The 17,382-nt window shown below is 40.0% G+C and overlaps 1 protein-coding gene across 4 annotated transcripts in view; it reads left to right on the top strand.

Annotated features, from left to right (window-relative positions):
* WASF3 (WASP family member 3) overlaps positions 1–17,382 on the top strand; it is a 62,035-nt gene that overhangs the window by 26,181 nt on the left and 18,472 nt on the right. For all 4 annotated transcript variants that reach the window (XM_048933686.1, XM_048933685.1, XM_048933687.1 and 1 more), the window contains exons 3-4: positions 11,226–11,368; positions 17,083–17,217. In XM_048933686.1, the coding sequence (XP_048789643.1) occupies positions 11,236–11,368; positions 17,083–17,217 (268 nt within the window). In that variant the 5' untranslated portion in view covers positions 11,226–11,235. The remainder of the gene's footprint in view (positions 1–11,225; positions 11,369–17,082; positions 17,218–17,382) is intronic.

The following is a 17,382-nucleotide window of genomic DNA, read 5'->3' as shown; positions in this document are numbered from 1 at the left end:
CTTATTTAGCTCACAATGGGAGTTACTGTAAGCGTAGTGAGGAAATCTCTTCAGTGCTGGAAATAAGGCTTTGTATTATTGCATGTTACATTTAGTAATGCTTGATGTTCATTTTAGGCTTCATTTAAAAAGAAAACAAAACAAAACCAAACAAGGCTTATAGATTGAATTATTAGGAAGCTAATACAGGGCAGAACTTTGACATGTAAATTTGGGATGCTGGTAAAAAGGAGAATATGTTACAGAAGAGCCAGCGTGGGAAAATGTTTTGTGTTTGGGGTGATCTTTGTATATTATATGCTTCATGCATTAATAAGATAATTATCACTTGTATTCATTTATTTGTTTGTTTGTTTGTTTTTGTACTATACTGCAGTTTTGTTGTTTTTTGTTTTTATTTTTTGTATTATTCTGTTCTTGGTGAAAGATATTAGTTGGTATCTGTCCAGGTAACTTAAGTTTTTGAAAAACGTCTTCAGCAATGATGAGGTAGGAAAGGGATATGGTCCTTTTTTTTCCTCTCGACCCTGTTATTTGATTATAATACAACTGTAGGTGTATATGGAGCTTCTGTGCCTTTAATAGCTGAATATTCTGCTGTGCTATCTGTAACTATTCCTATTTTATGTTAAGATCTGGAAAATTATGAATTACTAACTTCTTGTTTCAAAGATGACTGATTTTTGTGGTAATTTGAAGGTAACAATGTGGAAAGCAGAGAGGAGGAAGGTTACTTGATAGGGAGGAATTGCATAATTAGTGCTCAAGTTTATGAACACTGGCAGATAACTTGTAGGAAAGCTATGAAAAGTATTCCTGCTCTGGGAAACCTCTAATCAGAGCTCAGCCCTCTTTAGGCAAAGCAGCCACGTAGAGCTGCAGAATCATAGTATGGCTGGGTTGGAAGGGACCTTTAAGGTAATCTAATTCTGACCCCTCTGCTATAGGCAGGGACACCTCCCCCTAGACCAGGTTGCTCAAAGCCCCATTCATCCTGGCCTTGAATGCTTCCAGGGAGGGGACATCCACAGCCTCACTGGGCAGCCTGTTCCAGTGTCTCACCACCTTCAGTAAAGAATTTTTTCATGATATCTAATCTAAAGCTACCCCCTTCCAGTTTATACCTGGCTGCATTAGTTCTGGCGCTTAGTCAGACTGTGTGTAGGTTGTGCTGAGTGTGGTTGTTTTTGTGTGGTTGTTTTTTTGCCACTGTAGTGATGCCCTTCTATCACTTGGTTTATGTACCAGTCCTCTGTGGTATGCTCTGGTCCATCTTGTGGTGACTGGCATGCTTCGTGAGAACAGATGGCACACTTGGCTCACACTTAGGAATTCTTATGTTGCTTTCCTTAGACTCAGCTGTTAATAATAGAATCTAAATACAATATTTTGTTAAATTTTTCCATAGAATGAGCCCAAAGAAACATGTTTTCCACACATAGCCTTAGCTGTTCTTTCTTTATTTCTGATACATAGGGAAAGTAAAATACTGATTGCTTCCCAATCAGAAGGATTGGGAAAATCTGGAGTTTAGAGCTGAAATCATACAACCGTGGGATGACTTGGGTTGGAAAGGACCTTAAAGATCATTGAGCTTCAACCCCCTGCCATGAGCAGAGTAGCCAAGCACTAGACCTGTCTGCCCAGCGTCCCATCCAGCCTGACCTTGAGTACCTGCAGGGATGGGGCATCCACAGCTTCTCTGGGCAAGTGGTGCCTGTGCCTCACTGCCTTCTGAGTAAAGAGTGTTTTCCTTGGGAGGAATGGATGGGAAGCTCTGCCTTGGGGAATTGTAGCTTAAATTTTCATGGTCTGTTTGCGTACTGGAGACGTGTGCTGGGAAACTTTTATGCTCAAAGACATTGGTTGTTCAGGTGGATATTGAAGTTACGTGCAAGACATTTCAGGCATTGTGAGATATACTATGGTGGACTGGTCAAACATTGCTACAGCTGCTTTGCAGTGGAAAAGTCTGTCCTGCCTGGTGAGAACTGGGGTTCCAGGAGGCACATCAGGAGCTGAGGCAGACAAAGACTGATGCTGAACTGTCAGGATACAGAGTGTTTTTTCTCTTGCAGTTTGACCTGTGTAATTGCTCTCATCTATCATCCTAGAGTTCCATGTGCGTAACAGCTGTGTGTATGTGTGTATATATATCAAATATATGTACGTGCACTGTGTATGTGTATGCGTGCACGATTTTTTAAATGAAAAACAACTATGAGAACTTAACACGTCCCCCTGACCTTTTAGATTAACTGCTGGGGGGAAAAAGTTGAAGAACAGCATATTTTTTCTGAAAAATGCTGTTCTGAAAGTATTCTCTTGGTAACAATTATTAGACCTGTAAGGGAGGTAAGGAACACAATGTATTGCAATATGAATGGGTATTATTGGGCATGAAGTGGATCCTTCATCCATTTCTGTACTTTCCCCTGCAATTTAAGGTTAATTGGAATCCTGAGAAGCAAATTACTGAATTTGCTTCTGGTTTAGCTTAAGGTGATTTGAGGATTTGAACTGCATGTTCTTCACCACATGCTGGATCCTGGAGGTCTTAACGTTCAGCCTTCGTCACGTGGGCTGTGACCCAGACAGGTATTTCGAGCACTTTAAATCCAGCAAGGCTCTGTTAAATGGCATCAGGCTAATCCAGCAAGGCCTAGCTGCCTTCTACATTTTCTTCAGATAATCAAGGAATTAGCTTCTGATAACACTTGCTGTTTGTGAAGGAGGAAGGCTGGTACAAGTGTGTTCTAAATGGACTCCAAGAACTGTTTGTGCATTTTTGTAGTTTAAATGTGTGAGGAAAAACACATTTTTAGTGCAAATTTTTAACATTTTTTACAGAATTTGTTCCAGTGTCGAATTGTCTGAAGTAGCATAACATACCATACAATCATAATGCTGCTGGTGTTCATATATGATCAAATTATTGCATTTCTGTAATCTAGATCATACAACCATAGAATGGTCTGGGTTGAAAAGGGAGCACAGTGATCATCTAGTTTCAACCCTCCTGCTATGTGCAGGTTTGTCAACCACTAGATGAAAGGAAACTTTCCATAATTCAAACTGCAGTGAGAATATGTATTAGGGTGCTTGCTTTGACTGGTTTGGATGCCTAATACTCATTCATCCAGGAGGCCTTACTGAAAGAATCCCAGTTACTGTTCTCTTTTGATAGTTGAAAATAGCAGCTGCTCTGCACCTGCAGTTTCACAAGAGGGAAATGGTGTTTATAATGCTTTTTGAACTGCAGTCCTATCAGATCCTGCAATGGGCAGATGCTGAACAAGGCAAACTTCCTCCAGATGAGTAGGAAACATCTTAGTATGCTTGACTTAGCATTTTTCTTGTCAGTTTTTGATTTTATTACCCCATTGTCCTAAGAGAAACAGAATGTGCTACAAAAATGTAGTGGTACTGGATAGGTGGGTATCATTAGTATTTTAAGTGTACTGTGAAGTATTTGAACCGTGATTTGCTTCAAGGCTAGGAATGCTTCTGCTGAGTGGTATAAGAATGACCTGAGAATGACACATAGGCACTTTTCTAGCTAGCTGGGCTATTGACTTTGTTTAAAGAGAGTGTGAACTGTGTGGCTCTCTCTGTAATTAACTCCGTAGTCAAACTTGATGAGATCCATGGAGATGACATCTGGAAAGAATTTTGACCTGGTATTGGAGGATTGTGCCATACTGAATTAGCGTGATGTTATAACTAGCTCTCTGCTGCTCTGTGATTTTACTCCTTTTGACCTCATACAGCTTATACTCCTCATTAAATGTTATCATTTAGGTCACAAAGGTGAAAACAAAATGAGACTTGACAAGATGCTGCTTTTCTGATCAGCGTTGTTGTCAGTTCTTGCACGTTTTCATTTGTGTAACCATTGGTTATTCAAAGTAGAAAGGGCTGAATTAATTTAGCAGCCCTATGGTTTGCACTTGCAGAGATGGTGCAGAAGCAGGACAGGGGATTATCAATCTTAAGTCGTCTTCCTCTGCTGTAGGACAAAGCGCTGCTTCTGCTTTCTTAACACAGTGCTGAGTTCCTCCTTCTGGCTGAGTGCTTCTTTTCAAGCAGTGGTATTTTTAAAGCATAAATGTTACTTGAGAGGTAGACTGCGGTACAATAAAGTAGCTTTGTATTTATTTCTTTCACCTCTGCTTGAAAAAAAAGAGCTGCCACGTTTTTTGTATATGCCCAAGGAAAATATTTTCGAGTTGCTGTGCAGAACTATTGAGATAGAACTTAAACTCCGACAAATGCATACTGTGTATCACTTCAGTGAAGTCAAACAGAAATAAAACTAGAAATAAAGGAAAACAAATGGTGACTCAATTCAGTTCTGTTTGTTTGAATAGGAAAAGAGACGATAATAAATTCTTGGAGCATGATACAGGGAAAGGTCATATGAAAGGAAAATGTTTTCAGTGCAGCATAAGTACTTATTGGAACAAGTCTATTCTTAAGATAGCAAAAAACAATCAAATGCTCTCGCGTGACTTGAAAAGCCATTTTTTCTCCTGTGTACACTTGTAACATTTAGAATGCATTTGGTGCTAACGTAGTATTAGTTTGGGATAGGAAAATCAGTGGTGGTAGTAAGTTTTTCTGTTGTTTTTAACATATGAAGGCAGCTGAACAGATGTTCAGAATGGTATGGAATATTCCTTCTTCCCCATCCCACCATTCCTCTCAAATAGAGCCATCTGGAGGGGGCTTGTGCAGAACGAGCAGCCGTCGTGCTAAGAGCAAGATTAATGTCTCAGCATCTTTTGTTGATACTTTAAACTGGGCACTGTTTGTTCAAGGGGAAAGCAAGAATGTGAGTTGTCATCATTGTGTGTGTTGTTAGTTATCCACGTGCATATGGAGAGAAGATGAGTAATTGTGCTCTTACTGAACAATAAAATAAATTTATGGTGGCCATTCCAGACTTGGACCCATACAGGCTGAGTTCAACCTTTTTTCCATGACAGTGATGCAACTGACCACTTTTTGCCCTTAAGCAGAGCGTGAGGTAACACCATCCTCTTACATCAGATTCAGATGTACCTGTTTGGGTTCAGCAAAAGCTTCTGTGTTTTCTTAGGGTATTTTTTTTAGCCCAATGTTGTTGGTGGTGTGTTTTTTTTGTTTGTTTTGTTTTGTTTTGTTTTTTTCCCCAGCAACAAGTATAGCTGGAAGATGCCTCCCAGTTTAATTAACTTAATTTCTTGAGTACCATTACTTCATCTGGGAGAGAAAGATCAGTGTTTTGATGTAACAAACAAGGTTTTGGTTAGGAAAAGAACAGCTGATGAGAGGCTCTAGTCAAGTGTGAAGGTGTCCTGGTTCATCTGTTTTCCAATACAGGATGAGTACAAAGGAGTGGATGGAACTGATGCTGGCAGGGTGAGTGAATTCATGACAGCAAGCTATTGTATCGTGCAATCTGTGAGCATCTATTGAATTTCAAGTATGCGTTTTTTTCCCTGCATAGTTATCCTACAAGCACTGATGCATTTTCTCTTCCGTGTTAAGCTTAATGAACGAGAATCATATTTCAAATCTTAAAAGTAGTTGCAGTGTACTGCCTTGTTTTTCTTTCATCGCTTTGTGTTTTGTTTTGTGAAAAGAATTTCAAAGAATGGGAACTCAATGTTATATTCAAGAAAGCAGCTTGTCTTGAGGTGTTTAAAGCCTGAAACTCCTCCTGCCCTCGTGTAGTAAGCTGCTATAAGTGAGAGCATGAATCGAAAGAAGGAGACAGCCAAAAATTATTTCAGGTGGCTTTTGGGGAAATATGAGCATAGAGAAAGGAGGAAAGATTAAAACTAGCTGAGAAATGTTTTATAATCGATTAATTCGGCTGATAAGAACTTAGTACAGGAAAAAAAAAAAGATACTCCAATGTCCTAATCGAATCAGAAAAGAGCTGTAGTGGGATTCTACAGAAATGAAGATAAAAATGCAGTAACCTCAGTTATGCTAATGATTGTCTGTATGCTTGTTTAATTTATAGAAAGCACGAAATATCTTTCTTTAACAATTGTTAGGCTACTCAAAGGATCATACACATCTTGTACTTACTTTGGAGTAGAAGATGAAACTTTATCACAATCTCTGTCAAAATGACACAATTTTTATCACCTTGGAAACTGCTGGGGGTGAGCACTGTAATGGAGAGGAGTTAGTGTTGGGATTGTAGTTTTGGAATGTTTTCTTTCCATTCAGAAGGAAGAATTTAAAGTAGTAACATCTCTCAGTCTTGTTCATTGTGCCACGCTTCCTAGATAGTGGAAGTGTAGAGCTGTGTTAAAGAAACAAAATCGTTTGGGTGCTAATTTCACCAACACTACTAGGTTGGTGTGACTACATCAGAAGCGGTGGTCTGATGCTGTGAAGACAAGAAATTCTTGTTTCAGCCTTCAGTCAATGCCTTTTTCAGGTATATTTGGTAGTCAGAAGAAAGATTTCTGGAAATGATGATGGTAGACGGTTGCTTATAAAATAAATTTCACCTATTCCTTTTGAGGTGGGTATTTTCTAGGCATTTTGCTTTATGTGTAATGTCTTGCCAAAAGATCTGGTTTACTAAGGATAAGAAAATTTTTTCTTGCTCTTTAGTTACTTGGAGGAGGAAAATGCTATTAGACGTTCTGTGTACTTGTGACAAATGCCTGCCCTTGTTGGAACAAACAGTATCAAAACCAAGAATTGCATTAAGAAAAAAATAAAGAAAACACGAAAAAAACGTGCATTTACTAATAAGAAAATAATATACTTGGTCTCTTAAATGAAAGTATAGAAGTAAAGCACTTAAAGCACTTACGACTTACAATCATGGTGTTTAGTCAAAATACTGCATTTTGGTACTTTGAGACAGTAATTGCATGCTTGATGGATCTTCTAGTTTTTCACAGTTCTTTTAAAACTTGGCAATTGCAGGTAATCTTATTCTGTGCCATTTAAACAATGGTATACAGTAATGGATGCCATGTATTTTACAAACTTTTGCAGCATACAAAATGCTGATTAAAAGCTTGGTTGGAATTAACTTAGTTTAAAAAAAAAAAAACAACAACACACATTGTTTTGTTTTTTATTAGAAAGGATAGATTGATGACACCCAGATTGTGAACTTAAAATAATGATTTTCACATTATCTGCTAGTTCTCATTTTCTTGTCGTTACAGACAGAGAAGAAAATGAAATTCACAAGTGAGTAGGAAAAATTCCCAAAGCTTGGGTTCCTAGTTATTGTCGTCTTTTTTTTTTTGAATGAGGGAAAACACAATGGAATGTGTGCAAAGGAATGTGTATTCCTTTCCTTCCCTTGAGATAAGAGAACTGGAGTATGTTATCCATGTAGCCCCTTCTTTTCATCTTCAGTGAAGGATGAAGGCCTTTGGAGTACAAGGAGATCTGTGCTGGTAGTGGCTGGGGGAAATCCGGAGAAGGGATAGCATCTGCAGATCTGGAGCTTTGGGTCTGTTCATCATCCTGCTTTTTCCCTTCTCTTCCTGTTTAGCACGCCCCAGGTAGCTTGAACTACAAACTTGAATAGGAAAATGGTCAATGTTACTCCAACTGAGTGCAACTCAGGTGGAAATTTAGGGTGTTGAGTTGAGGGGTAGGACAGTAGGTGTGGCAAAATATAACTGTTTGCAGGCATTTGAAAAGCTGAAGTACCCTGGGCACAGAGGCAGTGTGGTTTGTATGAGGCGTGTAATCAGAGTGTGAAGCTAGAGGCACAGAAGCGTACAGCACTTCCGTGTGTTTGCTGAGGTGGTATTCAGTTCTAGGTTGAAGCGCTTACGTTTAGGTAGCTGCATAGCAGAGCTTATGCATGAGGTATTTCATCTCACCTTATTGTACTTGTATCCTTCTATTGATGCGACACAGAAGTTGTTCTCTTGGCTTCTGTGGACCTCTTGTGAGGAGTGTAGTTGCTGAATACATTTATATAATATCAAGCTCCATTGCTTTCAACAGGCCACTTATTCAATCCATCTCTTTCTTCGCTACAGAAAGAGAATTATGGTGGTTCCTCTTTTTTTTCAGGGGGCTGTGAGAGTCGTCAGTGAAAGTACTAAAACCTCCTAAAAGTTACGTATTCAGAGAGAATTGGGATGAATGTATGGAAGGCTCTTTTTTGGGGCAGATATGTTCAGCTTTTTATATTCTACTAGAGGGCATAAGAAAGAAGCCTCCTTTTAAGAATAATAATAAAAATATTGAACAGTGTCTTTGAGAAAATAAAACAAGGAGACGTTCACAAGTAAAGGGATTATATAATGAACTGGCATTCACTTTGTATTATTAGTGAACATATAAAGAACTTGAGTATCATATGAATCACAAAATCTAGCTCCTTTTTTAGATTATTCTGTTGGTATGTTTTAGTGCAAATGACAGTGCCTTTTGGGGGATGTGGAAAGGCAAAGGCAGATTCTAGGAGCAGCTGTTGGTTTGAGTTTTTGCCAGTTGGTCAAACACTTGAAAACTCAGCTTGCCTTTTATAATAGGCGTGCTCTGCTGTTGTTTAGAAAGATTGTACATTTTGTTTGTCTTCTTTCATCTTTGTTACTGTACATCTGCTTTCTACTTGATTTTTAAATCTGACTTGCCAAGGCAATGTCAAGCTCCCTGCATGCAGTTCAACAGCTGCTGGCTGCAGGACGGTGGTCATAAGTGACCTGGGGGGAGGGGATGCTTTGCAGGAGCTGGAAAAGCCTAGGAAGAGAAGCACCAATTCCTTAGTTATGTCTGTCTGTAGATAGATCTTTACCTGCTTACCTCTAAGGCAGTAACTGTTGCTAAGCGCCTTCTAATTTTAAAAGGTAAGGCAGTTAAGCCTAAGTTGTTATGAGCAAGGGAAAAAAAAAAAAAAGAAAAAGGAAATGAGAAAACAGAGGGAATGTATCTAATGCAAATTTTTAATGGCCTGATCTAAGCTAATTCAAGTTTCTGATGTGCTGTTCTTTTCAAACGTGCATGGAAATTAAGTTAACTGCACTTGCTGTTGTCTGTAGGGTTTGAGCGGTATCTGAGCTCAGGTCAGTTTGGCCCTGTGAGGTGTTGTTTGTGATCAACATCAAACAGACGGATTTCAGGAGATGCTGAGTGACATCCAACCTTATGTTTCCTTTCCACCTGTTGACTTTTGTTCTTGTTCTTAGGTCTGGTGCTCGTGTCTCATATACTTCTGGTGCAGCCTCAGAACTGCTTTCTGGGCCCTTCATCTCTGGTGCCAGATGCAGAGGGTGGGCTGATGCTGTGGCATCATATGGAAGCTGATCCCTGGCTTGCTTGAAGCAGAGGTGTGAATTTGCGTTCAGGGTGACTAATGGTGTACGCACTGCGCAGGCAGGCTTCTGGATCAGGAGTTGTGTGATGCCCAGCTGAGGCTTGGTCCTATTCATCTTAGGTGCAAGTCTCTGATTGTAGTATCTGCTTAGCTAAAGTAAAACAGTCTTTTGTGATTGGTCCCAACCTTCTGAACTGATACAAGTCTTAAAATTAATAACAAGTCTTTGTTTTGTCTTCTGTTTATCTGGGGGTGGATGGGAAGAGAAGCTGTATTAAAATTGTTATAAAATCCAAATGTGGTTGATCACATACCTGATTCAACATGTTTAATGTAGTGGCAGATAATCAGAATGAGTTTCTCTGCTACTAATACCTCTGGTTGGTCTGTCAAATAATTAGATCTGGAAGTTATCCTTAATGGACTCCAGGAATCTTCTGGGTTGCTTTAGCCTGTCATGTTGTTTTCCTGGCAGAAATGCAGGTATTTATAAACCCCCAGCAGGATGAGAGCCTGCAAGCATGGTGGTCCTATTAGCTGAAGTAGGAAGACCTTGTCAACAGTCTGTCATTGATCAGGAAACCTGTAGTAAACCACAACCATTAGATGTCCTGTATTGACCTGATCCCTAATTTTAACCTGCAAGCTCTCAACTTCATTGTTGCTGTTTCTCAGAGGCAACTCTTAAGGAACCTTTATTTAATTCCTTGAGGTTTTCTTATAATGAGTGGTTTCCATTTCTTTGGAAAATACAACTCTTAGCCTACATAATTACACTTAATGCGTAAATTAATCAGAATGGAATAAACTTGCTGCTGTTTCCTTTGGATACAGAGACTAGCTAAATTTCTTGTAACGGGAGTTACAAGCAGGCCTTGTTCTGGAAGGCTGGTACCAGCAATAGAAAATACAACTAAAGAAAATGCCCTGTCTCTGGAAGTCCATCTCTGCACGTTTTTCATCTAGGAATGGTTCTGTAGAACTTAGGCTAAAAAAGTGTTCATTATACAGAATTTAGCATTCTGCATTCACTAATTGGCCACCTGATTTCTGAAATGCTTGATATCTGTTTTTCTGTTTCCAGCATCATACTTCCCTCCACGCTGGTTAAGCCTAATGAAGTATTCAGTTCCCTAGTTTTCCCTAATTTATTCTGTGTATATGTTTGTTGGTTTTTTTTGATCCCTAGATGACCAGTTCTAATAGCCTTTGTTCCCTCAGAAAAATGTCTTCTCTTATCTGGCACATGTCTAGACTGTGGTAAACACATTTTATTGCCTCATTCAGATTGTCATCCAACAATACTAATGAAAAACAGTCTTTCTCATCACATAGAACGTCTCTCTCATTCTCACCCAGCCTGTTTCTGTTCAGGTGTCGTGCCCTTATCTGTCAGATGAGTGCATCATTTTGATAGAGAACCTGTTGGGATGAGGGTTGGTCAGCTTCTGTGACAGTTATGGGGCTGTTGTGCATGGACGAGCAGTCTGTGGCCCTCTGGGCAAATGCTCTGTGCCAAGGCAGTGACCTGCTCTCTGCAGACAGCATTCATTCCTGTGAGTCCAGGGGGAACTGCCAGTTTTTAAAGTGCAAATGTGTGCTGAAGTCCAATGATTCTGCGAAGCACTGGCACGCTGTAGCACTGGTCTGCATAGCAGTAAATAGCATACTTCTTGCCTTGGAACTGGTGTATGTTTTGTCTGTTGAGTGCATGCCTTGTGCTCTTGTCACATTCTGACTTGAGCCCGTGACTCCTTTGCCTTTGTAGAAGTGCAGCATCTTACAAGGGGAAGACTGAAGCAAGTGCTTTGAAAGAAGAAAGGTGAAGTATGTTTTGCATTAAAAGCTGAATGTGTGCTGAACAAATTCATGGCTCTTATTTCCACTGTTGTAAAAAAAGTCTCTCTTTTTCTGTAAATTCCAGGTTGTAAGCCATGCCTTTGGTAAAAAGAAACATTGAACCGAGGCATCTCTGCCGAGGAGCTCTACCAGAGGGAATTACTAGTGAGCTGGAATGTGTAACGAATAGTACCCTTGCTGCCATCATACGCCAGCTGAGCAGCTTGAGTAAGTATCTGCAACTTCTTTTAAGTTCCAGCTACCTGTTGAAAACATGAACAAATGGAAGGCTCTAAAATAGCTCGTTGTAATAGCAAAACTGATTCAGGACATTGCCACCTATGTAATACAGTAGTATTATGCTACTTCAATGCTTTTATTCTCTTCTGTATTTTAAATTTTTATGCAGGCAGAGCCTCTCTGAGGTTTTTAAGTGTAAGGAAGAAACAACTATGACATAGTCAATTAGGAGGCTTTTCTGAGATGCGAGAAACTGGTGCTTGGTATGGAACTAGCATTTCAGTTGTTCTTGGCTTGCAGTTGTCCAAGATGAAGACGGCAAACTTCCACCTCCTGTCATTAAATAACAGATTTGAAATTTTCAGTTTTTTTAAGGTATTATTCTTTCTCAGGATGAACAAAATTAAACATTCTGAAAGAATGGAATTTGCCAAAAACAAATCTGCAGGCTACTGCTAGCATTATCTCCACACAGAACAGCCTGCACAATACACCTCTCAGCTGATGCTGCAGCTAGTAATTCTAGCAGCATGTGTGGAGCGCTTGCAAGGAGAATAATGCTTCTTAATAATGAGAAATCTGACTTCTTCAGAAAGCATCTAACAGCCAGCAGCTGTTGTTTGTGCTGATAATTCTGGTCCTAGAAAAGAAACAATCAATTCATCATTTTTTTCACTTTGCAAATGTAAATGGTTTGTTAAAGTCTGCATGGCTTGACTATGCATCCTACTAGATTGATGTTCAGTTTGTGGTGATACTAAATAGCCTGTGCTTAGGGAGAGAGTACCAGGTACACATCATGTTCTGCTTTCCAGTGGTCAACGAATTTAGGGATTTTCTGAGCTGGAGGTTTATCTGAGTCATCCTGTGTGGCAAGCTTTTGTAAACCTATCATCTCTGGAATTGTTTAGATGTGCTCAAATAGAATTCTGAATTTTTCATGCACAACGACCTGTGGCAAAATGTCATACAATAGAAATTGTTCCCTATCTTTCTTTTGATACCTTGGAAACATAATGGAAAGTGGTTACCTTCCATCTTTTCTGTTATCAGCAGTTATTTTTAAATCATTATCATCCTCCTGGTGATATGTTGTAAGTTAAAGTGTCCTGTACTGTTAACATTTTTGTTAGGAGTGAAATCATTTTGTAATTCTGTAGATGTTTATTTCTGTCTGGAAGATTGAAGTTAGAGGTTTTTTTTAAAATGTGGAGTAGCATTGTAGTCCAAACAGTGTCACAGTGACTTTTTTGTCATTAATTCCCTGAAAGTTCAAGGAATGTTGGTTTTGGACTGCTAAACTTTTGAGTTGACGTTTTCAGGGGAGTATCTAAGTGGTTGTCAAATGTTTGGTTGTTTCTGAGCAGTAGCAGCTAATTTAGAGCTTAAAGTTATTTATAGTTAATGTATATTTGCATTTACTATCATTACCTTCAGTTGCTATTTCATTTGGCAGTTGTTCTGTGTCGAGTTTCAGCAAGTGATATTTCCTGATGGCGTTCAAGGGTATCTGACCTCATTTTGGTGGTGTACAATGATTGCCAGAATGTGGGTAATAGTTCCTTTACATCTCTGGCTTTTTGAATCTTGCTAGGAATGTCTAGCTTTCTCTTCTCCAGATACAGCATTGGAGCTAGTTCATCTATTGCCTTGTGTATTCACATCCTCTTATGTCTGCTGGTGAGGCACTAGCTGAGAAACAATTCATGCCTGCTGCTTAGCAGGTTTCTCAGGTAGTCAGAAGTCCCTTCAGACAGCTCTGACGTACTTTATCAGGATGCAGTTAAAGATCTATGTGGATAAATAATGGGTAATTTGTTTTAAAAGATGAATGTGACTTTTAATGAGTGAGGTCTTACAACCAGTCTTATCTACAGTCTAACAGGAAAATTTGTCGTGTTTGCAGAGCATTTTTGTCAGGCTGCACTTCTTGTTGTTTTTTTTTGCCTGTTTCAAGCCAACTGGGAGGAAATGATCGTAGAAAAATATTGTGCTGGAGCTGATGTAGTATGTCTTGCTGACAGTATCAGAGCTTATGGGTGTTCCCACAGCATGAAGCATGGAGAGAGCAAGTGCAAGTCCTTCTTGCAGTTGTGCTTTGTTTTAGTGTTTCACTGGAGGCCCACTGTAGACTCTAAAAACTGGCAGATCTGTGCTGTTGCTTACAAATTTGGCTTTCTCCTACTCTTTTCAGGAGACATGAACAAGCACTTATCCAAAGGGAATGTGATCTCAATGGAGCTTTTTTTTTTCTAGTATGACTCCAGATTTGGGTTTGTTTGCAGCCAGCTGGCTTGGAGCACAGGCAGAGTAAGCAGAGTTCTATGTGAAACTGTGCTCCTTACATAAGGCAAAAGCTTGACTAGGGGGATTCACCTCCACTTGAAGGAAGAGAATCTACCATGTTGGAGGACTTGTAAGGATTTGCAGCCTGTATTTGTGAGTATGATGCTTGCTTCGTAGGGTAAAACACAGAGGGAAGACCTTAAAGAAACACCATCCACAAATACTCTGTAACTTTTGGCACTGGAGTTTGGACCGATGGCAGCAGGGCTCTTGCCAATTTAAAAAACTGGTCTCTGCAGCAGGATCTGTTGCAATGTGGTTTTGTTACTGACTTAAGGTTATGTCTAAGAAATAATTACACCTGATTACTTTTGAAGGCTAAGTATTAAAGCCGTAAATATACTTCTGTATTGAATGCTTCCTAATTAGATTTTATTTGGATCTGATCCTGTACATTAACAGTTGTTATTTCAAGTTGGCATTATGACTAATTGACTTTCTTTTCTTTGAGTCTTTAAATATTTCATGTTTCTTTATCTGTGACTTCTCCATTGATTCATACATGCCTGTGAGGCTGAAATTTTATTTCTAGATGAATATAAGTTGTAGCCAGTACAGAGCTCCTTTCGTTGACCCATATGCAAGTTTTACTGTACAACACATCTGGGGATGTTGTGAGCTGATGCATCATGATGGCGTCCCATGTAATCGCTGCAGAACTTGATTGGAGGTGTTATGATTTCAATTATTTGGGAAATCCCGACCTCCAGAAATGTTTAATGGTGCTTGGAAATTTATTCTGTGGTTTATTCTCTCCGGTGACCGTGACAGGACCTGAGGGAACAGTATCAAGCTGTCTCAGGGGAGAGTCAGGTGGGTGTTAGGATGGTGGGCATGCAGCAGGCTGCCAAGGGCACCAACCTGCCAGAGTTCAAGAAGCATTTGTGCTGTGCTCTCACACACAAGGTTCGAGTTTAGGGTAGTCCTGTGTGGGAGTGGGGAGTTGGACATAATTATCCTTGTGGGCCTCTTCCAACTTGGGATATTCTATGAACCTATGATCAAATATATAGCTGTGTGAAGACTACCCGTGCAAGTGCTAGAAAGGGCCACTCCTTCAATTGACATTAAAGGAGTTTGAGAAGAAGGATTTGGTGAGGCAGCATCGTGATTACATTTCCCCTCAACTGTTTCTGTGGGAAGGGGAAGCTTTAGAAGGCAAAGTGCGTAATTATTATTTTTCAATAATAATTTAGATTGTCTGAATGTTGGATGTACTTGATGGCTCTTAAATGAAAGCTCACAGTGCCAAAATCAGCTCTTAAATTGAAAGATTTACCCTTGGAACTTAAATAGCTTGTCTGCAGTTTGGTTACTGATCAAATTTTCACTTGCTTTAGAGTGGCAAGCTCTTTGTTGTTGTTGTTTGTTTGTTTTTTAAATTAATCACAATTAAAAATATATTCACAATGAAATTTTGACTTACTTTGTCTACTGACAGATAGCAGACAAGCACGCATCTGTGTGGCCTTTCTAGTGGTGATGTCTTTGATCTCAACATACTAACGTAAACTAGCATACATTGGAATGTATTGATGTTTTGAGCTCAGAATGCTGGTGGATGAAGAATGTAAGACCTGCTTTATTTAGTTGAAGAGTTGAAAAAAGCCCAAATGGAACTGAATATGGCCAGGATACAAAGGGTAAAAACAACTAGGGAAAATGTGGGCCCTCTCCTGGATGAAATGGGAGACCTGGTTACGTAGGGCAGTGGAGAGGCTGAGGTACTGAATTCCTTATTTGCTTCTGTCTTTAGTTGCAAATCTGGCCTTCAGGAATCCTGGGTCTCAGAGACCAGGAGGAAAGGCTGGAGCAAGCAGGGTGTAACTTTTGGTGAAGGAGGATTGGGCCACAGAATTCTTGAGCAAACTGGACATTCAACAGTCCATGGGTTCTGATGCAGTGCCCCCATAGGTTCTGAGGAAGCTGGCTGACGTGATTGCAAGGCCATTCTCTGTAATGTTTGGAGGTGTGTGCAGACTGGAGGAAAGCAAGTGTCTGGCCTGTTTTCAGCTAGGCAAGAAGGAGAAGGCATGAACCTACAAACTGCTAAGAGATGCTGATGGCATTCTTAGCTGCATTAGGCAAAGCGTGGCCAGCAGCTCAAGGGAGGTGATCCTCCTCCTCTTCTCAGCCCTGGTGAGGCTGCACCTGGTGTGCTGGGTGCAGTTCTGAATACCCCCAGTACAAGAGAGGCATGGACATACTGGAGAGAGCCCAACATAAGGTCGTGAAGACACAGAAGTGACTGGAGCACCTCTGCTATGTGAGGGATTGACAGAGCATGGAAGTCTCGAGATACTGGATACAGAAATAGTAGGTGGAATTATAATTTAATGGCAACAACGTGTTTGTAGAGTAGAAGGGGGAATGAGATGTAATAGGTGCAGTACTGTCAGTTTAGTGGTCAGGTGGAACCTGAAATTTGTAGGGGAGTGTCTGGTGCAGGGGGAATGTTAAAAATGGAGCTGAGAGAATGGCTGGGATAGGAGGTGAATGAAATGGATGACGGCGTCTGATACTTTAGGAGAAGAAAGGTCTAGGGAGGGGATGGGAAAACATAAGGTCCTATGTACCAAGAGAGGGTTGGTTTTGTCATGTGGTACTCTCATCCACTGTAGCACATTTAATTAAGATAGCATTTATGGCCACAGATCTAGACTGTTATATGATCTGTGCTGTTATAGTGATTAAGAAAACATGACAGCTGAAAGGGAGGCTGAAAAGACTGTAGATTCCTCTTTTGTACTCTGTACTCTGTCAAGTTCAGACAGACCATGGTCAAGTGGGCACTGTCATCTCAGTCTCACAGAAGGCTTCAGTGACAGCAACATGTAGGGTAAGCATAAAGCTGAGCAAGCTTTGAGGTTTGAGGAACCTCCTTCAGTTTGCTTCACCTTGCCTTCGTTTTGACATTGGCTTATGCTTGTGTCTGTAATTAAATAAATGTTAATGACTGTAGGTTACTAGATCTTAGTTTTCTGAATTTACTTCAGCAGTAATAGCAATAATTTTAAGTCTTCTTTTTCATTGTGGAGGCAGGTTTTAATGAGCAGCCTTATGTCTTGGCAGTCTGTGTGCATATTTTTGTGTGAGTATGTGGGATTTGTTAGTTTTCTTTTTCTGTTATTTTAAGCAGATGGCCAACCTGGATGTCCAGAATAGACTTCAGGCAGCATTTAGAGTATGTTTCGAGACCATGTTCAAATATTTTGCCCAAAACTTTGCTAAACGAAGAACTATGCTGTTACAGTCCTGCAGATAGCGTTTATTTTAACTGCATCATATTGAAGCCATTTGTCTTGTATTTTGTACCTCTCTAGCAAAGAGATTTCCTTGCTTCTTTTCTTATTCAGGTAAACATGCTGAAGACATATTTGGTGAATTGTTTAATGAGGCTAACAGCTTCTACATCAGAGCAAATTCCCTTCAAGACAGAATCGATCGCCTTGCTGTCAAAGTTACCCAGCTGGATTCAACAGTAGAAGAAGGTAGGTAATTGCATGAAGGCGTTGAGCCAGGAGTGATGTTGACAAGGCCACTGTATTTAATTACACAACAGTCTCTCTCTTTTCAAAGTAATCTTGAACCAGTATTTCATCTTGATTTTTCCCAGCTTGCGTTGCTAAGAAAACTTGTTAGAAGAGCGAGGGGAA

This window comes from Lagopus muta, chromosome 1 (genome assembly GCF_023343835.1).
Source record: "Lagopus muta isolate bLagMut1 chromosome 1, bLagMut1 primary, whole genome shotgun sequence".
Taxonomy (NCBI): Eukaryota; Metazoa; Chordata; class Aves; order Galliformes; family Phasianidae; genus Lagopus; species Lagopus muta.
The sequence above is the reverse complement of the archived record's forward strand: the minus strand, read 5'-3'. Positions and strand labels throughout refer to the sequence as shown.